This window comes from Gallinula chloropus, assembly GCF_964237585.1.
Source record: "Gallinula chloropus genome assembly, chromosome: 2".
Classification (NCBI taxonomy): Eukaryota; Metazoa; Chordata; class Aves; order Gruiformes; family Rallidae; genus Gallinula; species Gallinula chloropus.
The window spans coordinates 148,843,276-148,867,252 of record NC_140086.1 but is presented as its reverse complement, the minus strand read 5'-3'; the positions used below and the strand labels follow the sequence as shown (position 1 = coordinate 148,867,252).

Genomic DNA, 23,977 nt, shown 5'->3' with positions numbered 1-23,977 from the left:
AGCAACTCAGCGTAGCACAGTACACTTAATACATACTTAAAATTAATTTAATGTATTGTTACATTAGTATGATGAACAACCATAGGTCGAAATTGATTAATCTTTAAAACTCTAGCAATGAAGTTCCAAGTGAACATTTGACTTCAAACTTATCAGAAATTTAATGCATTTTTTTACTAATTATATACGTTTGCAAGTACAGTCTTTTAAATGTCTAGTTGGTTTTAACTGGAACAGATTGTAGCTATAAATTAACATGCAAAAAATTAGCATCTCTATTCCAATGTGGTTTTCCACTACTTTTTTAATAATGGCTAAATATCATCCTAGACAGTAATTAAGAAACACTGTGATGAAAAAAAGTATGAGTACCAATAGCACAGAGCATGCATAAGACAGGATTATTAATTTTCTAAAATACAATCATATTAAACCTGTGCCTACAGTTGAGAAGCTGTATCACCTGCTTAGCTCATGGCAGTCCTAAAGACAAGTTAAAGTGAAATGCTGAGACTTGTCTTTTTTCTTTTTTTTTTCCCTTTTCTTCCTGGTGGTTTTTACTCAGAGTAGTACTTGAGGTTTAAAAATAGTTACTGATGTTGAGATTTATCTGACATGGTATGTTTTTCTTCAGTAATGTTTATGTGATCTTCCAAGATTGGAGAACATTTGTAAAAGTCTTGGGATATTCAGTGAGTAAGTACTAAGCCTATTGGTCAGCTCTGTGTATTGTAATATTAGTGAATAAACAGTATTTCTCAGGCAACTATCTGAAAGGGAGAGTGGAGACAATATCGAATCGCTTTCAGTCAGTGATTTGTAGATGTTTCGGGTTCAGTGAATTACTAGTAAGGTGAATATGAATGATGACTAAGAAAAGCTAGTTTATATTCTGCAGTAGTCTATGAGAAATTTCTAAAGAATTATATACTTCCGTTGGCTCTGGAAGAGTCATGGAGGTCTAGAAACAATAGTAGTAGGGATAATAATAAGTAAATGTATGCTAAACTAAAAAATGATTCTGTTTTCCTTTTTTTAGGACAATTGAGTACAAAAACTTTTTCTTTTCCATAGACTGTGTACATATAAAGCAAAGGTGTATTTTTCAGCTCCTACTGGCAAAAGTGATTTGGACCCATTGTATTCATTAGAGATACAGGAGACAGTGCAAAGTATGCATCTGTGATTCCAACTGCTGCTTCTTCCTGTCTGTTGGAAAACTGGGAATTGGTGTAACCCTACTTCTAATGTGATTATACAGAATGTTAGAGCTCCTGGAAGGTCACAGCTTCAAAAGACATGCAGTATAATATTTGGACTTGGCTTTAAGTTAAATCAAAATGGTTGCAGGATTCTGACCCACAAGCTTGACGTGTTTTATTTCTTTCTCACTAAGCTACTCAGGGAGATTTCAGTTTTTCGATGGATTGTTTCTGCTGGTCATTTTTCTTTCAAACTGTCTGAAATACATGTACTTTGTTAAATCTGACTTCAGGTATACTTTAGGATACTGTGAGTCTTGGATTAGAAATGGAGAAGGAAACATGTTGTCTTCCCTAAAAAGATTATATTTGTTCCACCCAAAACTCTCAGGCTGCCCCATCTCAACCAAGAATAAAACCAAGAATAAAAACCACGGTGCAGTGCATGCTTTACACTGCTCAAAAAAATGAAGTAGTGCAACACAATTTACGTTACTTGTGTCAGAGGAAAAAGTCTGTTAGGGCTTGTATTGAGAGCTAACAGTCCTTAATGACTATCATATTTTTATGAGAATATTACTAAGAATTTACTGACAGGGCATGCCGTGCTGCAGTTGTTTCTTCTTACAGATATTTCTAAAGATGTCCTCAACTGATTTAGATACAGAAACAAAATGGACCAATTAACATTACTTTGCTAATCTGCTTTATTAATCCACACATTATTGGCAGTACCCACAAAGTGTGTTTTGCAGAGTGCTCTGCAAAGAGGGGTGTAATAGTACAAATGAACACTCCAGGAAAACCCCATGTGAGCAGATACTGATTTTTTTAAAAATTATACAAGTATTTTGTGGTTGTGCATGTAACTGGTTTCAAAAAATGTTATACAATATAGCAAAAAGCCTGCTCTTGTTTTTCTGTTCTTACCCACTGATGTTTCTTAATATGTGCTTTTAGTGGAAGAAGACACAGAGGAGAGCTCAAGATCTGGTAGAGAATCTGTGTCTACAGCAAGTGACCAGCCATCCCACTCATTGGAGAGACAGATGAATGGAAGCCAAGATAAAGGTGACAGAAAAAAGGCTGGAAAGGAAAAGAAGAAAGATCGAGATAAAGAGAAGGATAAAATTAAGGCAAAGAAAGGAATGCTGAAAGGCTTAGGAGACATGTTCAGGTAGGTGCTTTGCTATCAAATGTAGAAAGAAGTTTCATCTCTTAATTGTATGTCTGTACTGTGACTGCTAAAGCCATACTTTACTCTGCATACATACATAATATACATAAGCTGTTCTCTCCATTTTTGAGCCTCTGGGTGGTGTCATGAAAGGGAAACAGCTCAGAATGGAAGAGGAGATGGGTGGCAAGCTAAAAGGGCTGATAAGGAAAAGTGGTTTTAAGTAGCAAACTGCTTGGTCTTGGAAAAGTCTTTGGTCATGTTGAAGTAATGCCCATATTCTTTGACTGATCAAACAATTTCGGGTTTTGTTTTCTTCTTAAACTATGCTATTCCTTATGCAGTACCCAAAGCTTATGTGTTATTAAATGAGTGATTTTCTTTGCTTTACAATTAAGACTGTTTAGTATCATGGAGGCATGATGCAAAAGACATGAATCAGTTTGAGGCTGAAAAGCAGAATGCTCCTTTCAAGGAATACAGGGTATTAATAAGGTTATGTGCTCTGAGAACCCATGGTCTGGGGAAAGGGTCAGTGAAAATCCTGAATTTTACCAAGCACTGAGATTCTTTTTAAAGGAGTCGTCTCTCCAGCAGACATAAGTGATCTGAAAGGAGCAGACTGCTGAGTGACACCCTGCTGTTCTGGGTAAATTGTGAGACATGACAAACACCTTTGATCACTTTTGGGAAGTGGTGAGAAAGCAAGAAAATCAGTCTTCTAGCTACCTAGAGTAAATAAATATATATTAAAAAAAATATTAAGGTGGTGTTTGTTTTCTTTTCTGTATGCTGTGAATCATTATCAATTTTAAAGTCAGTTACCAGTATTATTTTAGAGATTCACTAACAATGATTCTTCTCTGAAAACATGTAAGTAGAGCTTCACTTAACTTTCATACTTCTTTTAACTTTTACCTTCTTTGTCCTGTAAAACATTAATTGAACTTAGGTTGTGACTGCGTAGGTTTTTGGAAAGTTGTTCTGTGTCTGTGAATCATATTAAAAATTAGTTAATTAGAAAACATTAGTTAATTAGGAAGAAAGTAGTTAGAAAATGTGTTTATAAAACACCAAATACCAGGTTGCTAGACAGCATATGCCATGAAATATCAAAAGACTTGTAGGAGATAGTTCCACACTTCAGATAGGAGGAGAGGTCTTCAACCTGGTTGCCTGCAAGCCCCCCCAGGATGCCTTTATCTTCTGGGTATTTGGCTGCCTATGTTCAAGCCTGGAGCGGAGAGTTATTCTGCATTTGAGGAGGGTGGAAGGTTAGAGGTACTGACTGGTTCGCTTCTGCAGTCATTGCCAATTTTATACAGCAGAAATGACAGGTCAATTTGAGGCACATTTTACGTGATAAATTCTATGGGATTATTGGATACCATGAGTGCTATCTTGAGAGTTTGGTCAGAAAGTGTTTACAGCATCTAAGCTTGGGCAGCTCCTTGGTCCTCAATTTCATCCTGTGTAACATTCCCAGTACCCAGAGGATGTGTGAGACAGCTGCTTCATCATGTGAGCTTTGGTATGCAGGCAAAGGGCTGACATGCAGAGGGTCCCATGCAAGGATAGGGGCCTCCGTGTTCCAGCAAGTAGGTTTGGTGCAGGATTTCTCTGCCCTCCAGTCTTAGAGCCTAATATCTGGTGTTCCCATGAGGCTTTGAAAGCTCTAGATGGAAACGAGTGCGAAAGCGAAAATTACTACCATTTTTAATCAGATGCTCCCAGCTGAAGTAACCCTGTCTGTATGCTCAGTTTAACACTTCTGGAATCTTTAATCTGGTAACAACAGTAATTTGATGGATAGGAAGATCTGATGTTCACTTTGTTGTTTGCTCTTCATAACAGTCAATGTTTCCTTGAGGTATTTTTCCCCCTCACTACCTTTTCCGAGTGAACTTTACTTTTCAGTGTTCTCTTAATTAGTGTGAGAGCAGTGCTCTCTGGATACATTTGACTCCTCCTGGATCTGTAAGTTAGCTTGCACCTTGTCAGCCCACCCAAGAGAGGTGCTCCTGGCAAGAAGGGAACTGCTGATTGAAGGGATTAATCATTCTGCCTCAATTCTACTCGGTGCTTGATTTGCTTTGTTTACAGACTTCTCAATAATGTTTGAGAGATGGGCTTTGTTATGTCTGCAAGATAAGCTACTACTTCTGCCTATAGCATGCTTTGTTTTTCTGTACATTTGACATATACTGTAGATATCAAGGAATCACTGAAAGAAGTTGTGCAATAGAAAATAATGATGACAGTAACATTTACAATTCAAGCCATGATCAAAGCATAATTGGATGTTTTGGTTCTGTGCAACATTGTGATTTCTTTGTAGTTCTTTTTTTTCTCCTATTCCACTTCTTTCTTCCTTTTCAGTTCTCTTATCTTAAAATAATCTTTCTTCATTAGGTTGTATGGGCAAGAGCACTTGTAGGATGAAAATACTGTTAACTGACACTTTATTCCAATGTCTGTATTTAGTCAAAGGGCTTTTTATTGCCTATATGCAAACTGGCAGCTCATAAAGTGGAGTCTGTGTGATGTATAAAAATAAGTCTCCTTGCCTTCAGTTAAAATCTTAGGATTTGCTACTGGGATCTTCATTAAACTGTTCTGTGAGATGGAAACTCCCATTGGAGAGCCCTTGGTTACATTTATCCTTCAGCATCTAGTCATCATTTCCAAGGAATCACAGGGTGGTTCAGGTAGTGAGTTAAAATCATAAGTAAATCTTTTAAGCATTTCGATTGTTTTACCATTTGTATCAAGCACAATAAAGAGGATTCATGTATCTCTGAAGGACAGCTGTAAAATGTGGGGTGCAGCCTGCATGGATCTGACACACATTAGTTCTAGGGGACCTTTGCTGACATTGGGCTGTGGACAGTCTGAAAGTTCCCCCTTCTCACTGGGAAATACCGAGCATGTGTGTATTGCTTTATTCAAATTGACATTCAGAGTAGAACAGAATCATTTATTTGAATGTATCATTTGGCTGAGAATTTTCTTTCTTGAACATAGGGTGAAAGTTAGTAACTTATAAGGGTGCTGAACAAGAATATAGGTCTATTGAAGGAGATGCAGAGCTTCTACCTGAGTGTATTTGTTTGCCAGAAGAGTTGCATTGCTCCTATCCTTCTTACCCTTCAGTAGTTTGTGCGCTGTGTCCTGTGGCTTTAGTCTTATACCAGAGACAGGCTGTGCAGTTCCTTCCTCTCCATTGCTGGCATTTCGGGGGTGCCTGCATGACCACTGCCAGCTGAGGAAATCATTTCTGGAAAGCTGATAGAAAGTTCTGCTAGTTTCTGCATTTCACTAAGGCAGCTTGAATGGGTGTATGTTTTGACACCAGAATGTTACAAAAACCTGTATGCTTCTCCAAGTACAATCTAAAATGTGTTTACTCATTTCCAAGCCTGATTTTGTTTAGTTTTAAGTAGAGATTCTTCTTCTCGATAAAAATCAACCTGACAAAAACAATCAGTTGGTAAATAAGTCATCATACTGATGCTTTAAGAGGCTTCACGGGTTGAAACAGTGCATCTGTAATTAGTGCTGGTAGGGATACATTATTTTAATGGGCTTCTGTGTTGTGGAATTCTTTGACATTCCTCTTCTGAGAGAGAAGATTGTACATGCCACCTTCTCCCCTCCTCCCGCCCCTGTCACATACAGGGTATTTTCATTTATGAAAGTGGGTGCCCTCAGGATGTAAGATAGGGAGACCTGATATTGTTCTTACTTGCAGGCTTTCGGTGATGAAAGGACACTGCTGCAGTGCAGCTGATCACCTAAGATCCCTGTACGTTGTTCATGCTTATTCCTGGCATACAAAGTTGAATATAGTTTCTAAATGGGTGACTGGGACTGTTGAATGAGTGGGTGCTAAGGAAATAGAGTGGTAGCTCCACATCTTTCCCCAGCTTCCTTAAGCCATTTATCATGTATAGGAGAACTATCATTGGAGAGTTTTGTGATATAACAATTATGTCCAGCAAGTGATCAGTGTCAGGAAGGGATATATCTGAGGAATAACACCTTCAGAAGAAACTGGACTACCAAGATGTGGAGACTAAGCAGGAAAAAAAAAAGCAGCTTTGGGTTTCCAAAGGGAAGGAGAGAGTAGGGAAGGCCAAGCTATCTAGTCATGTCTTGCTGGAAATACTGGAGGGACTGTCAGTGCCTGATAAGAAAATCCTGTTGAAACAAGTAGACATTGATATGATCAGAGAAAAATGGACTTGCAAATACAAATGTTGTGTTTGAGTTTACATGGGGAACTGCCACGGAGAATGAAAGATGGGGAATATACACATTGTGTCTTAACCTTGAGTTTAAGCAAGGAAATATCTCTGTTGGCTTTAGAGGTTGCTTATGAAATGGATGTGATATAACTTAAAGCAACTGTGGATGAGTATGGTGTATGAACTAAGTGCATTTTCTACTGTAGAAATTAATAACTCAGTCTCACATAAACATAATTTTTCAATGGGAAACATAAGCACAGTGTGATGAAGTTTGTGGGACAAGACAGTATGCTTAAAATTAATCATGTACTTGCAGCTGTGTATTTCAAGTTCTGGCCTCTAATCTTGATGAAAATGTAAAGCTGTAATGTATGGTAACTGAACTTTAATTCCTCTCTTAACTGTTGTAGCATACAGGTGGGTAAATCAATGCACTGTATTGCCAATGCAAATGTAATATTCCCAGATTACCATTAAAATCTTAATCCTAATTAGATTTAACTACATTTAAAACGATTACCAGGAGCTTTGCAGTGTTGTATCTTCCAGTTCTGTGAGAGGAAATAGATAATTTAGTTTGTAGCCTTGTTTAGCTGAAATCAGATATACTGCTGCCTTTTTTTTTTTTTCTTCCCCCCACACAGCTGCTTCCAAGGTGCACTGGACATGTCCAGATTCATAAACATACTATTTGTAGCTTTGAATTACACATTTCAACCACATTAGCCATCTGAGACCTCTGACTGGGCATTTGGGAGAATAACCTTATATGGATTTCTGTTGCTTGTTGCATGCCTTCCTTGTATTGCCTACCCTGGTTTTCATTTAAGTTTTCTCATCGTAATGTCTGTGAGGAGATGAAAAGCAAATCACAAGGGTTATACCATTGATTTAGTAATTACCTTCTTTCTCTTTCATTTAATAACAACCTTCAGACTTTAAAGCAGGCACATGACAAAAAGGTATCTGAGTTGTGTAAAATACTGTTGAATTATACCCTAATCAGCAGGACTGGCAAATACCTCGAACTCGGTAAAATGAAATCTGTGGCCTGATTTTCATCATTCAGTAGCTTAAGAAGCAGCAATAATGGCATTTTCCTTGGAAGCATGACTAATACGACTTCGTATTGGTAAATGACTCTTACCGCTGTACGCACTTAAATGAAAACATGGGAATGAGCTCCGAAAGTTGGACTTTTTTTTTCCCTTCTTTAATGCTCTGCTTGTGGCACAAAACAATGTAAATCTTAAGCCTTAGAACATAGAGGAGGAGGTTATTGCTTAAACACCTGTCTGTTTTATCATTTCAAACTTGGAAGCTCGTTGCTTGCATGCCGAATTGCACCTGAGTTTGATAATGCTCATCAGAGAACCCCGCCAACAGCTTGTGGGGCTTGAGCTGAGCCTTTCACCAGGAGCGCTGAGCTGGGTCGTTGCTCAGGTAAATGGAATCTGGGGCTATTTGTGCGCTCTTTTCTGCCTGTCACTACTATGAGCCAGCTGTCATTAAGTCCACATCTGTTTCATTTCTTCTGCTACCACCTAGAAAACGTGCAATCTGCTATAGTCCTAGTGCCCTGTGTCTAAAGTGCAGTGCCTCTTCAAGCATTAAGGGGAGGAGCGCAGTCCTCGTCCTGGCTGGAAGTTCGGTACTGCTAATGGCATCTTCTTTCTTGTGCTGCTCTGGGCTACTTTGTTTTGATCCATTTGCAAAGTTCTGTCCAGCCTCTGGGATGCACAGAATCAGAAAAGCCTTTCAAACAAAGTCAGCCATGCAGCAAATTGTCATCTTTGATGCAGCCAATTACCCAGGACTCTTACAAATGTCTTTCAAAGCATTTTCATATTCTTCATTTCCTTCTTTCCAATTAAAAGTAAATAAGGGACTGACAGAGATAAGCTTGGATTGAAAACAGCTTTTCTTTTTTGGAAAGGCAAGCCATGCTCCTTCATTCCTCTCCACACTTTCTCACCTTCCCATTTTCTTCGTGGTAGAATCAGTTGCTTTGGGGAAACACGTGCTTCATTGCCCTCGCCTGGGCTGAACACACCAGCTTTTGAGGTGTCACTGGGGCGGGAGCAGTGCAGTGGTGGACTCATCTCTCTGAACGAAACAACTTCACGCAATCTGATAGGGATTTAAGGAATGCAGCTTCATTAAGTGGTTAATAAACTCTGTGACTTTTAAATGAAACACAGAAAGCAGCGGGTATGCGATTGTGCGAGGGAGATTTGAAGTGAGAGATTAACATAATCGTATGTGGCTTTCTAGTTTGTCGCTCTGACAGAAAGCAGGGCTTTGCTTTATGTGTTCTTAACACTGGATTTTCCCAGAGTAAATCTTGAACTTGTAAATCTGATGAGGGTATATCATACAGTGGGATTTTTTGAATTTGAATAGAATCAGAGCTTTTGTTTCTAACATCCAGAAATAAGTGTCAGGATGACCTGTTACTAGAGACAAGTTCATAGTGGCTGCTAACATATTCTCCCAGTATTCTTCCTTTGCTTGTCACTGAGTTAAAATAGAGAACCTTTGACACCTACAGCACCGTCTCTGCCTGCAAAGCAAGCGAGGGAGGCAGGCGGCGTGACAGCTGAGCCCTCCACCATCCTGCCCGGCGTTCTGTGCGCTTCTCTTCCAGGCCTGCCGGATGAATATAGAACGCAAGTGTCAAGGATGACACCTACTTTATAATCTCTGCAAAGCAAGCCTTTTCAGAGAAGAATTTGTTGACAGTTCAGAGATTCAAAGTCAATTTCAGTTTTAGCTCATATAGAAATAGGATTTTTTCTTCCACCTGATGTGATAATTGAAGACTAACTAGGCAGTGTGCTAGTCCCTAACAAAGTACGGTAAATAAATACCGTCTTGAGATGTGAAGGATCTGTCAGATGAAAAGCTCTATTAATGACATTTGTTTCATTATCTGCTGGAAATGTTCTTTGGAGATTTAATTTGCTACTGATAGCACCTGTACATTGATATACATTACAGATGCTGTAGGTTCTGTTTTCAAAGCAGCAGCTTCTTTGAAAATCCGTCTTAAAAACAGGAATAGCAATGTTGCTTTAGATGAAAATGAATGCAACTTAATATGTTTTTATAGCTGAAGATGACATAGGCTATTAAGTCATAGGTACTTGAGGTACTTAAGTTGGCAGCTGCAGGACAGCTGGTCCCTTTCTAAAAGGCAAAGCTCCAACTTAGTACTGCATTTCACTTCTCAGGAGCTACGATCTGTATTCACGGTGTGGTGACAGGCTGGTGCCTCCTGTTAGGATTTACATGCGTCCTACCATTGTGCAGAGAAATAGTCATTAAAGACAGAGTTATAAAACACTTAAGTGAAAATGGCAAATTGAGTATAAGCCAGTATGATGTCCAGAATAGAATATACTGGCACAGAAATGCTCTGCGAGTCCCCACATTTACCCTAGTAAGAAAATAGCAGGTATAAGGCATGCCTTTGCATTTTTCCCTGAATGCAGTAGGACAAGAATGGGTATAAAGCATTAATTCAGAGGGGTCATTTAGGCTTTTAAGTTGTTGTTTCAGACAAAAATAAGAGGAACAAGAGTTTTGGAGAAAGAATAAGAGAGAAGGAAATCTTAAGAAGCACAGTGCCAATGGGGTATACAAAGTAGTATTTTCCCCACTTTGAATTGATGACATCTTCTGGAGGGGAAAAAAAGGTCAGAATTAGGAAGAATTCAGGAGTTACTCAGGAGTGGTTCAGGCAAGAAGGGATCTCTGCTTGGTTCAGTCCCTGCACACAGCAGTCCAGATTCAACATTTCATCAGCTTGCTGAGTGTCACGCCCAGTTGAGTTTCAGATATCTGCAAGGATGGAGACTCAGCAGTCGCTCTCGCTAGCCTGTTCCAGTGCTTAACCACTCTCCTGGTGAAAAGTATTTGTCCTTGGTAAGAGGAGATAGGAACAAGATATGGTAAATAATTGCAGGTATAAAAATTCTGAATCAGTTGATGTGTACTTATCCTTCTCTTGAAGCAAAAGCACGTGGATGTACAATAAAATTCTCATCCAGAAAGTTTAAATTTTAAAGGATTTTTGTGGTATGTGATTACCTTCAGAGACTTTCTACCCCTGCAGTTCCTTGATCCCCAAGAATATAGGAAATAATGTGGCTAAGCATGCATTTGTGACTGCGAGCTGGTAAGGAAGAAGTTGTCTGTAAAAAGGTTGTTTTTACTGTACTTCTAAGCATTTTACTCTAATTTGTCTTGAACTGGCAACTGTTAGGATACCAAGCTTGACTGGCTGATATGATGCCTTATAGCATCTCATATGATCCATCGAGCTTGAAAAGGTGATTGTTTTATTTCGAACCAGGGAAGAAACAGTCTACAGAGATCTTCCTTTCCACGATTTCACGCTACAGATATCAAGTAAAACCTCAGCCAGTCACAAAAGAAGGAAGTTTTTATTACTTTTGGATTGGGGGAGGTATTATATTTTTCCTTACATATCCTGTAGATACTCTAAAGTATAATGTAGGAACATAAAAATACAGTGACGTGGAGTTGCAGTGGTAAGGTCTCTGTATCCCAACATTTTGACAGTGGTCAGTAGTGTCTGCCAAGGGCTGGGTACCAGAACGGGGTAACTGTATAGCAGTTCTTCCCAGTTCTGTCTTCCAGTCTGTCAGTGATTTGCAGCTCAAGGATTTCGTGAGATGGTGCCTTTGTGCTCAAATACAATATAGGAGGTGTGTGTATATTCTGTTCCAGGCAATTTCTCCTGTTACTGACAATTTGGGGTATATTTACCTAATTCCAAATACTAGCAAGATTTGTACTATATCATATACAAAAATGTCTTTTAGAGACTGTGTAGAATGACTTTGTACCAAGGAGCTGCTTTTACATTGCAAGTGGGAAGACCTGATTGCAGTGCACTGCAGTAGATCTGACTCATTATGTCAGTATTTTATGGCACTCAGGTAAGCATGTTTGCAAAGTAGCAGTAAACCTTTTCGATGTGCAATAACATTTCAGTAGTTAATGTAGTGTTCTATTGCATATTAACTTTTACTGCTTCTGTGCAAACTTACAATAAGCAAGAGTGCAAGAAAAGGCTGAGGATGTTTGTAAAATAGACCCTCCTGGAATGCATTCACTTCATGAACTAGCTTACAGTGAATGTTTGGGCTAGCTGTTGATGTGATGAACAGCAAATTTTGAAATGTTTGCTTCTGCAGAAGACAAATTCATAGTTTCTGTGCTTTTTTTCTGGACTCTATTTTTTTTTTAATGTCAGTCTTGTAGCTCTTAGCTCTAAAAGAAAAAGAAACATAGTATGGGTTCATGGAACCGCTTGGTGGTCTTAGCTATTTTCAATAAGTATAATCACGTTACTGATATGATTGTTTTAAGGGGATTGTATTATTATACATTGAAAATATGTCGATAATGCAGTATTGGTAGAGGAATTCTCTGTTAGAAATAGCTACTTCACTGGATAAAATACCTTCATAGAACTGGCTTTGTCAATGGAACCTGCAGAAAGTTCATATGTTTTTTGTGCTTGCAATACAGAAAGCTCTGGGAGTTTGGGAAGTTGCTTTATCTTGCAAGAGGAACTGTTTTCTCATTTAAAAAATGGGATAGTACCTTTTCCATGCTAGTGGGCTTTGATGTCCCATGGTGTTTCCTGTGTTGCAGAAATACAAAAAATTTGTATGTTAAAACCACATGCTATGTACTGCTTCCAGATGCTGCTGTTGAGTTGAGTTTGAGGGTGGATGGATTGTGGATAGATGGCTGAAAATGTATGTAGATTTTCCTTTTTCTGCTCTGCCGTCATAGGTAGTGCTTTGTAAGAAAGTAATCAGGAAAAAAAGTTTATGGATTAGCTCTAAAAGTTCTGAAAATGAGGATTTAATAACAAAAATGCATATAGAATCTTAGCTGTATCAGCATCTGTGAGTACCACAATAATGAAAGTAATACATTTTTATACCGATTGCAAGTGCTTCTAGCATATTCAACACCAGGTGTGCCAGCAGTATTTAGAATGCAAACTGAATTGCTATTACACTTTTCAACAGCAACATCCCACAAATAAATCTCAAATATTTCACAATGTTTTTATAGATACTATCTTTGTCTTTAACCCGTAGTGTTATATTCTGAAATTAAGAGCACTACATGCTGCCACAAGCAGGAGTTTCAGGTGTAGTGTTACAGTTAAAGTATTTCTTTGCTCTGATGTTGCTGAGCAGGTAATGATACCAACAGTATTATCATCTGTAACTGTTAGAAGTCCTGATATCATCTGTGGAGCTCCAAATAGTTTGCTAATTTTGTTTGTCTTTTATAACTGCAAAAGGAAGAAAATTGCTTGTGTGAGATAAAACGTGAAGACTCTGCCATTTTCATTGGTTTTGGTATTTTTTAAAAGTTTTATTTTAGGCTATATATTCAGAGGAAATATTAAGATGGCAGTGATAATTGGTGTATACTGTGTGCAACACCAAGCGCTAGCAAAGCTGGTCTTATTTGAAGAAGAACATTTCAGGAGCCAGATATCTTTGATGTCAAGACTGGGTTTATTTTAAATGTCATCTGTCTGGGTTTCTAAATAAACGTAGGCCCAGTCACTCACTTCTTACAGTGCCTGAGCACGTACAAATGAAAGCAGAAATGTCAGTGTGTACAAGGCTGGTCCAAGTTTGAGATCTTCTGTGCTAGGACTAATTCGTGTGGTGGTTGGAACCAAAAAAACCCCTCACCACCCCACGGCTCACACCTGTAATTAGTCCCACACAAGTCCCAGTTTGTATACCTTTTCAATCTGAAATAAATCTCCACTCCCAGCTTGGCCCTGAAACAATCAACGGTGTAAATCACGATTGATATAGTTATTTCAGCTGCAGTTGCCATGAAGACAGCTCAAGCTCTGACTACTGGCAGCTACGGGATGCCAGGCGTCTCCAGGGCTCCAGGTAGCTCTGGGCAAGCCCCTGCGCCAGCTGCTGCGGGGACTCACTGCCAAACTCACTTCCCAGCAATGATCCACCTGAGTCTTCTTGTACCCGCTCCAGAGCTGGTTTGTTCCGGTGCTGCTGCTGCGGTGCAAGGTCTCGCTCTTCGTTTTCCACCCAGAAGATACTGCGTAGGAAAACAGAATTTTTGTGCCGCAGGGCAGAATATTAGCTGATAGAGCAGAGAGAGGCATGTGAAGCCAGCAGTGGCATGCTAATGTACACTAACCAGAGGCTTGGCTCAGGCTAGGTCCTCTGCCTCAGCCCTTTCTTTGTGGCAAGTAGCATACCCGTTATTTTTTTGCCCTCTGTTTTTATGACAGTGTAGATTCATGGCTGAAATTCAGCATAGTTTTAGTTAGCTGTGCTCTAGAGCACCTTGTAGAGGTATCCTATCTGCACTATTTACTTTGGGATTTTTTTTAATTAATTAAAGTTAATTTCATATTCCCAAAGTGTGGGTGCCCAGACTGGGACAGGAGACCCTGAGCTGTAACTCTCAGCCTCCAGCATTTGGGTGCTGCAGCTCAGTGAGGGGCATTGATATTCAGCATTGTATGTGTCCTCTGAGATGGGAATGACAGCTGCCTGCTTGTCTGGGCTTTAGGGATATTTTGGTTAGCTGTGTCTCACAGATCCTACTGTGTTCTTCTTTGTTCTCTGCTGGAAATCCTCTGTGTTCTCCTTACCTCCAGTAAGCGTAAATGTATATGAATGAGGCTAAAGATATAGAGATATCTCCTATTGCTTAATTTACCCTACAGAGGTTATTTTCTAGGAGGTGTGTATCAACAAAGATTTTCCATAATTGACAGAAAAAATGCTGACTGACTTATTAACTTTTCTAGGTAATGAGATCTTTAGGGAAGTTTTAATCTTCGAAAGGTTCCAGATGAACTGCCAGTGGTTTGATTAACTTTTTGTGTGCCTATGTTAACCTTTGCTGATTTTATACAGTATAATTGGAAGGCTGCAAATTTAAGTTGTTGGAATAACGTTACTGTAATTTTCTGGTCTAACTATCTGGTGCATTACATTTGAGTGTTCGTTTCACTGCCTGTTGCATGTGCTTAGTGAGCATCTTTAGCGATTTTCTTGTTGTAGCTCATGTTTAGGTAAGGCATGCCATGCTCATATGTATGCAAGCAAGGGTTTCAGTTGTAAAATGGAGTTATGAAGACTCTTTGTATCACTGAGGGGCTTTGTGCCTTTTTTCACAGGAAAATGTTGAAGCAAATTTTCCTTGCAATTTTTTTTTTTTGGTCGTCTTGAGCGCCAGTAAAAGGGGTGGGTTTTTATGTTAATGAAACATAGGCATTTCTTGTAAGGTCTGCTTTTAAACCAGTTCCCATTTTCAAAATTGTACTTCTGTAGGGTTGGAAAAAATCATGGTAACCAGATGCAGTATTTGTCTCTGGCCTGGCAAAGTGTTAGATTTAACAAAAGAAGCTAATAGAAATGTTCAAATTGACCCTTCTCATCATTTGGACTTCTTGGAGCTCAATCAATCTCTCATTATTATCAGAGTTATTCACGCAGAGGCAGAAGTACTAGTATTTCTCCTAATCAGCCCTTGAGCCAGACATAATTTGCAATTTTGAAGTATTGTATTTTGAAACAATAATGCATTAAAATGAACAGAACAGGAATTAGAAGTATAGTTGTGGAGAGAATGTGTTGAAGAGTAGCCATGGTTTAAATGCTCACCCTAAGCGCTCTTAGTGGACACTGGCAATTAGAGGCACACAATGTGGTATTATTAATAAGCTAAATTGTTCCACAATTTTCAAACTAATCTGTGGAGTGGGACAAATGCAACAAGAGAAGTGTGCCCGTCTTGCTGCATCATTGCAGGGAAGCAGTTGTCAGGTGGGGAGCACTGGGGTGAGGTTTTGTGACCTGCTCGGTACAGGGTGAGCAAGAAACAGCTGGTTAGACTTGGAACCCAGCTGGGAAAGGAGTGTTTTACCCTGACTTGGAGAAGAAAAATTGCTTACATCATAGGAGAATAGCTATATTATACTTTAGGCTCAAAAATAGTCAGGCTGCTCTTGATGCTTAGAATGTGGGAATTTTCTTTATCCCTATGTATGGTATTATGTCTTGCAAAGTGGAGGGTTGTATCTTTTATGTACGTAGTCTGTGAGAGACGAGTTGACATACTGGAGGCCTTCATTCAAACTTTTTCAGGAGCCTGCTTTTTGCTTTGTAAGCAAGACTTTATTTTTTATTTTTATTTTTGCAATTTGTATTTACTGTTTTTTAGTTACTCTTTAACATCTCGCTGCCCAGTACTGAATTACAGGGCACTGCAGACTTGATGGGCAAATTCTGTCTGAGAGAGGGGACAGGAGCATTTATAAGTACATTAAATGACAGTAATGAAAGGATATGTTGCCCATTAAGATTACATTATCTATTAGAAGACTGAATTAGCTTGGCTGTGTCACATGTATAAGCTACTTTCTTCACTGACAAATAGCACACACTTAGTGTATCAAATTTAATCTTGGGACCAAGTAACTTTGTGGTCAATAACCACTCTCTTTTTTGAATACATGCACAACATTAAAGAGTTTTTGCCACAGAAGCAAACTTTAAAATGCTTAGACTGCTATGTAATTTCCATTAAAATGTCATGTACTGCTTCTGTGGTTGCTCCCATCATTGATGATTGCTAATATAGTTGTATCTAAGCAGAAGCTTTCTTTGTTATTCCCAATTCCTTCAGGGATGCCACAATCCACAGTTTAACAGGTTTTGGCTGACCACCATGAAAATGAGTTATTTATGGTGACTTTTAGTGCGTTGTGGTATGGGTTGCTGAGTTGATTCAGCCATACAATAGAAGAATCTCTTTGTCTCAATAGAAGAATCTCTTTGTCTCTTTGCTGACTTGCTGCTGTCTTTCAGATATTATCGCTGTAAAATTATCCCCACTTCCTTTGACCTTCTCAGCCTGTATTTAAACTGCAGTTGTTTGCATTAGTTGTTAGGTTTTTTACCCTTATTTCTTGTGATTTACTTTATTTATTTATTTATTAGAGCTGTCAACAGCCTCAGATAGCTCTAGACAATCAGGAGAGGCAATGCAGGAAGATTATCTTCTGTTTAGAAATTTGCAAACAGATGGTATCACCATAAAAGAAATCTGTTTTTAAAAGTTCCACCATTTTTTTCCTGAAAGTAAATATTACAAATGCTTAAGTTGTGAAAAGAGAGCGACTTGGTGTGAATAATACTCTGCTTGTCGTGTCATGCCTTTCAGGAAATGTTATCAAAACTGTTTATGAAAATAATTGAATGAAACCTCATGACATGTCTCTTGGTTTGGCATCATACTCATTTTCTATGAAGTTGGGATACTGACTCACAAAGAGAGGCAGATTAAGCTTCAGTGGCTGGAAACGGTTACCAATCCCATATGTTGTTTCCACTTCTTTGCAGGAAGTTGTTGTGGGAATCACTGGTGATGTTGCCCATGAAGTGTTGTGATTTATGTGCCATCTTCACTATCGGTTTTGAGTAGCTTTAGTTTGGAGACATGTGCTGGAATACCCACCTGAATGGTGCTGAAAATTAATTTTTAGTGGTTGGAAAGAGAGGCAGAGTCTGTCGGTGGAAATTGTGTGAATACATTACAGAAGACCTTCATGTGCTTTACAGTACCCATGTGCAGAGTGGCAACTTCAGAGTGAGCTTATAATTTAGAATGATAACCACTTTAGTTCTACTGGTTCAAATGTCTGTGTTCATGACTGAGCACATGAGTTTCTCTATTGCTTGAGGGCAAATTTTGTTACTCTGAAGAGGTACAAGTGTCCCTCACCAGAGGTGTTCACTGTTTTCATGAGTTGTGTCCTTTTGTAATGGCCCTTTCATGGTTTGGAACAGCAGGGTTCTCCAGACAGGCGGGGATCTTCTGCTGAACATTGTACCAGAGGGATTGCTTCTTTATCAGTTTTAATATAGGCAACAAAGCCTGTGGAAAATGAAAAATTATAAATGTCCATTTTAACTGTGCCCACAAGCTCCTATGTCGACGTGCCTTGGTCCTGCTGCCTGTGCATCAGTACTTCTGTATCATCTCAGGACAGTACTGCTGCTGAGTCACTCCAGCAGCCATTCTATCAGCAGCCTCCTATCAAGTAAAATTTGATCTACTAATTTGATTAGATGTGATAACTGCCTATTTCTAGAAATCCATGACAAATATGTAAATGTTTGTGCTTGCAAGCTTATTTTTAAAGAGAGCACTTGCACAATTTTTTTTTGAAAGGAAGGCTTGTAAACCCTCTAAGTCATCGCTAAGCAGGGTGATTTTTTTTTCTCTTTTTTTTGGGCACTATATTGAATCCATGTTTATGCTTATTAAATTTTATTTTAGGAACAGAATGTTTTTGCGTGTCACAATAATCTTTTGCAATATGAATCTTAGAATTTTGCTGATACAGCAGGGTGAAAAAAAACCAGAAGTCACTGCAAAAACCTTTGAGTAGATTTAGGTTGCATGTATGAATACCATTTGCTACTATGCCTTGAACACAGAAAGCACTGATAGAATAGCTGAAGACACTTACCATTTGTTAATTTTTAATGATGGTCTTTTTTCTATTAAGGAACATAATGCCACTGAACAACTTCTGTCTCAATCAATTTTTGTGTTTTTCATTAATCAACTAATGCATGTTTCTTCCATAGCTCTGTATTCTAATGAAATATGTGGATGATTTGGCAGACGACAATGATCTCATCAGTAACGCATCAGAGTAAAATCCATTTAGCAAATTATATGTATGTTATTTTTGTTATATCAAGTACACCAATATATATTCTTTTAAACTGAAACTATTTTTGAGATAAGCTGTAAAGATGGAACTTCTTTTGCCTCCACCCATTCATCTTCCTTTCTTTGCTTGTTCTGTCTTTATTCATGCAAAATACATTTTTTATGTTTACATATGTATTTTATATACATTTCTCATATTTTATATATATGGCATCATGTTGTAGCTTGAGCTTGTTCTTTAAGTGTTCTGCTACACTTCCTCCTCTGTTGAGCCTCACACTGTTAAGTTACCCTGATGCATTGGTCCAAAGCCACTGAAGGCACTTGCTAGTCAGTGCCTCTCTGTCAAGTGTGATAGGCTTTGGATTAGGCCACCTCCTAGTTGGTGACAGTCATTCAAGCAAATAAGCTTGAAAGTAAGCCAGCTGGGGACTGACAGACACGTTTGGGTATGCATTTTAGTTCAATTAAATTATCCAGAGTTCATGGGATTTCCTATTTGAGGGTCAAGCTTTGGGTGTATAGGTCTATGTTCTCATCTTTTTATTAATAATAATGTGACAGACCAGTATCACAGGGTCTGAGGATGGTCCTTTTCCCTGATGTGACTTGGCTGTTATATTCTAGAGATCATACTTTTTAAAAATAGTCCTCTTACATTTCTTAATTTCTTCACTTCGTGTGATTGCTATTGTTGGCTGAATTTGAGGATTAAGACTGTGGATCTGTGAATATGACTTTGAGCATTTACACTTATCTTGAAACTTTCTCTAACCCTTAATGTAAAAGGAGAATTAAGAAGCTATAAATTAAGTAGAACCCTGGAGTATCTTGGCAATTAGAGTGAACAAGATTCCAGCCTCTCTCTTTCATCAATTTCTCACACTCTTGGATAGACAGGGTATTTTTAATTTACAACCTGTATTTCAATTAGTCATAGAAGTTTTTTTCTCAAAGCTTTTGCTTATGCAGTTATAGAGTAAAATTAAACTACTTTTTAGCTTTTATAACAGAGTTTAAGTGAGAGAGCTGCTGAATAAACTCAGCTGTTAAGTGAGGTAGTGTTTCTGTATTTATAAATGTTGTTACCATTATAAAGAGTTTATTGTATAACCATACAGGTATGTGTCCCCAAAGGTGTGTTAAGCTATGTGTATGAAAGCATTTATGAACAAAAAGGTATTTAAAAATATATATATTTGCTGTTTAGAGGGAAATGTGCATTTTCCTTTGCTCTTTATTTTCTACCATGAGTAAGACTCTTCAGTGCTCTGAACTCAGACTGGAGGGAGTGGTGGCCACGGGTTAGTGTTGTGCTGCTATGGCCGCAGGTGCTCCACAGCATCTGGTGTAGCTCAAGCTTCAGCATCAGAAGTTTTATGTTAATTTTGTGGGACAGTGGTGTATGCAGTTTTTGTTATGCATCATGGGGTAGCTTGTGTCTGTGCATTGATAGATAGGGCTTTTATAACTCACAGTCAGATTGTTGGTGCTGAACATAGCAAATGTCAGGAGCCTGGAATTAGAGTCCCAGGACCATCTGAACATTGGCGTCACAGGTGCTCCATTTCTGCACTGGGTTGTTTTGGGTTTTTTTTCCAGCAGTGGTTCTTACGTTTTGTTAAATGCTGACCTCCTTTTCACTCAGGCAAGGAGCACTGATGGTGCACAGGTCCCGAGAGGTGGTGTTCTTTCTCATGTCTGCCTCAGAAGGAGAGTTGTTATTTCATTTGCATTTGTAAGAACTGCAGCAAGTGTCCCAGCAGCCAGCCTCACAGCAGTGAGACTGAAGTTAAGACAAGTACCTGAAAATCTCCAGGTGCTTTGGGCACTCACTATGTGCAGCAGAGAGCAGCTCCTGTGTCTCTGAAGTGAGCAGTGACACTTGCATTAAATTGCTTGGCAGTGTCCTCAAGGCCACATCCTCACAAGTCTTGAGTCTCTAAGACAAATGGATGGTGATTGCTGCTTAACAATTGCACATTAACAATTGCTCATTAACAATTGCACTTTGGGAGTTTCCAGCCTTGGGTTGTTGTCATCAAGTGAACAGTCTCTTCTTCAGAGTGGGAAGTTACCATGTGGGTGTGTGAGGACATCCGGTCTATGCAGTATGGAAGAAATGGTATTGGAAGCACAAGGTTCCAAAGTTGCCATGGGCCATGTGTGGGACATACATCCTAATTCTATCTTCCTTTCTTCTGAGTCATGAGCCATTGGAGAGCATCAGGGAAGGGTTTTACCACTGGCTGTGAAGACGGTGCAGGATGGCTGTAGGAGATGTGCCTTTGGTGTTTTGAAAGGATATTGCATAGACTGAATTTCGGTGTTCTCAATACTCTGATTTTTATTTCTAAGTGCCCTGCTTTACTTAATATTCATGGATCAGTATAGCAAACATCTACCAGAGGAAATTGAAAGGACCAATAATTTTGAATACCTTGATGCCGGTGTCGTTACCACAGCATGTAGGGTTGTACAGTTGAGGGACTGTTTAACAGCTCACTTTAATGGGGTGCCATAGCATTGCTGCATGTGGCTCTTCTGCAGTTAAACTTGGCTTGAATGTGAATGTTAAATAATTTATAAATGTCTGTTATAAATTTGGGTGAGAGGATGCTGATTTGGGCTGTGGGTTTCATTACGACTATAAATTGTACTTCATGAAGGAAACACTTTTAATGAAAATAAATAGCAAGCACAGTTCCTGTTAGTAAGAGTAATCTTACAGAAACCTTTGAATGATGTTTGGAGTGGGGAGTGTTGACTGCTCCAACAGAAATGAAAGGTGGGGTTGTACATATGTATGTATCCCCATCGCAGCTCTTTCTAAACGCCTTTCTCAAGTGTTTGGTGGAGCCTGGAAAATGTTTTTCCTTTGTTTTTCTGTTACTTCTGTGGTAAGCTGCAACTTAACAGAGATGCTGTTAGACTTGCGATCTCAGTGGAAAAGAGAAATCTTGAACTTGTAAATATTTTTGCACAGAGGTCTTGCTAAAAGTATGCAGACTTGTTCAGAGCCAGACTCATCTAGGGCTGTGTGTTTCCAATCTGTTCTGAAGCTCCTTGACTTGTGGGTGCCACAGAGATACTGTCTGTGCGGGTGATGCTGTTAAAAAACACGAAGCCACAATCAGGGAGGGGGGAGGATGGCCTTGATTATTCTATGCTCGAGTGTAGGGACAGTACAGTTAATGTTGCTGAACTTGTTACAGGCAGTGGTGATTATGGCAGATATAACACTCTGCGGGTGACAAAGTCCAGAGAAGGCAACTCTGCAAGACCACCATGGTTCATTCTCTCCCAGGCTGTCCGCTGCCGGGGTGACCATAAAGCTTGTCAGAAGTGGGCACTGGAAAGTCTCTGCTCAGAGACAATATGGCAACCCTTTGAAATGCTTGGGAAAGGACCAGAGATGTCTTCTGGAGATGTTATCAGGACTGTCCTGGAGGACAGAATGACCGTTCATTCCCAGGTTATTGGAAGAAGACCCTGAAAGAGAAGAAAAGGAGGGTTGCTGCCACGGCTGTTCATGAGTCAAAGCGGTAAACCCACCTCTGCCTCTGTTGAAATGCAGCACAAGTGTGGTTTGTTCTGGACTTGGATTGTTGAATCTGGAAACTCAAACCACCACTTTTTGCTAGGTTTGTGTTGTATGTTAACATTGGATGTGTTCTCCCCACAGTGATGCCGCCTGACCAGACAGTTACTAGACTGCTTACCAGGTTCATTAGAAATATCCTGTGTACTTTATTTTTTTTTATAAGGTATTGATTTCAATATATTTATGTTAATACTTATGATGAATTGATTTATGGTGGTAGAAATTCTGTTTTGCTGCCAAAATCTGATGGGTACTAACTAATCGAATTTTTATATATATTTATATATATATATATATTTTAACCACTAGTTCTTTTTCAAAAAAAATCTGTCTACTCAGAATCTTTCTCCTTTGCTTTGCCTGACATTTTGAACAGGTCAAGAAAGGGCAGGAGGCAGAAGCAAACACTGGCGTGCCAGAGATGCTGTGCTACTGTACCACATAGTTGCGTGTCTCCTCACAGCTCTGTGTGTTCTGTCAGTCAGACCCACACCACCCCCGGCACTCTCTGTGTGTCAGGGTAAAATGGCTCGGTTCCACTGTCCTGCCAAAACTGTCTTGGCTAGAGGATTTAGGGCTATTTTAAATTAACCATTCTCTTTTGTCTGGTGTGTGACATCTGGAACTTGATCTGAATCTCTTGTGTCATATATGGAAATGTTTTGTGTAATGCTTTTGACTACTCCCTAATAAATAACTGGATGTTTTAAAAGATACGTGATGGTGTTTCCAGTCACTGAATTTAAGTATGTCAGTCTTACATATAACCTATTACAAAATCAGAGACTGTAAGTAATGTTTTGTGTTTCTTAACCCTATCATGTCCTCTGCCTTTCCCTTTTCAGATGATTATTAATGAACAAGTTTAGTTTTCATAGGCCTGAATTCCTTTGGAAAGGAGCAGTCTGAGAACTGTGGAGAGCAGCCATGCACTTCAAAGTTTGTGTACACACTCCTACACTGTACTTTTGTGGTGGTGTTGTTTTTTAAACAGCTGCTCTAAGAGCCATAAACATGGTTACACAGTACAATAATATCTCTTGACAGAGCAGTCAGAAATTAATCTTTATGCAGGGTCACTGTGCGGTACGTCTTCAGCCCACACAATGGCTTTGTACTAGAGTCAACAGGAACAAAAGGGATAATATAATAAATGCTTGCTGGGATTCTAAACATTTTAAACAGTTTGCATTCATGGGTCAGAAGAAAGTTTTAGGAACTCTGTGTTTTATTTACTGTGTGAGAGGATTTGAGGTGTCCTGTCCCTCCATTGCTGGACTTTGCACATTTCGGCTTTCATTTCACTTTTGATATGGACCTGAAGTGTAAAGTGCTACAAGTGTCAGTCTGCTCTTATCTGAGCATTTGATTTTTAAAAGAGTAAAATTCTTGTTGCTTTAGATATGATAAATGATCCTCCATTTAATAGGTATGTATTATAATAAGATACTGTTGAATAGATATGTATTCTCTTCTGCCTTAAATAGAAAATTGTCACCTAAAGTTTACATGTATTGAAGGGTTGTATCTAAGTGCTTGTTTAGGTCACTCTCTGCAAAATTCAGTCCTTTCAGAATAGGTCTGAAATATCTGAGAGATACATGCAATTTTGTCTGAGTTGCAAAGATACAAGGCTGTGCTCTCCCTGAAAGTCTAGAAGAAAACAGTGGAATGTACAAATATGGAAGAAACTTAAAATACTTTAAATGTAAGTGGTAGAGGGGAAGAGGAGATGTGAAGAGGGCAAACGCTGGGCTGGCAGCATCCCGCTCCGTCTGGGACAGCCCAGCCAGCTCCATCCCTCCACTCACCCTCCGTGCACTGGACCGTCCTTGGGGAAAAAGGGTCACGAGTAATAAAGTTTAAAGAAACCTTGATGCTGAAACAGAATAAATTTACATTTTTTGGCTGGCATCCACTGTGTAGTGAAACTGCTGTTGTGGGG

General features: G+C 39.1%; 1 protein-coding gene across 1 annotated transcript in view; it reads left to right on the top strand.

Annotated features, from left to right (window-relative positions):
• Nucleotides 1-23,977, top strand: part of PARD3 (par-3 family cell polarity regulator) — a gene marked incomplete at its 3' end in the record, with an annotated part of 453,440 nt that overhangs the window by 312,793 nt on the left and 116,670 nt on the right. The window contains exon 20 of the mRNA XM_084260488.1: nucleotides 2,163-2,379. Within this exon, the coding sequence (XP_084116614.1) occupies nucleotides 2,163-2,379 (217 nt within the window). The remainder of the gene's footprint in view (nucleotides 1-2,162; nucleotides 2,380-23,977) is intronic.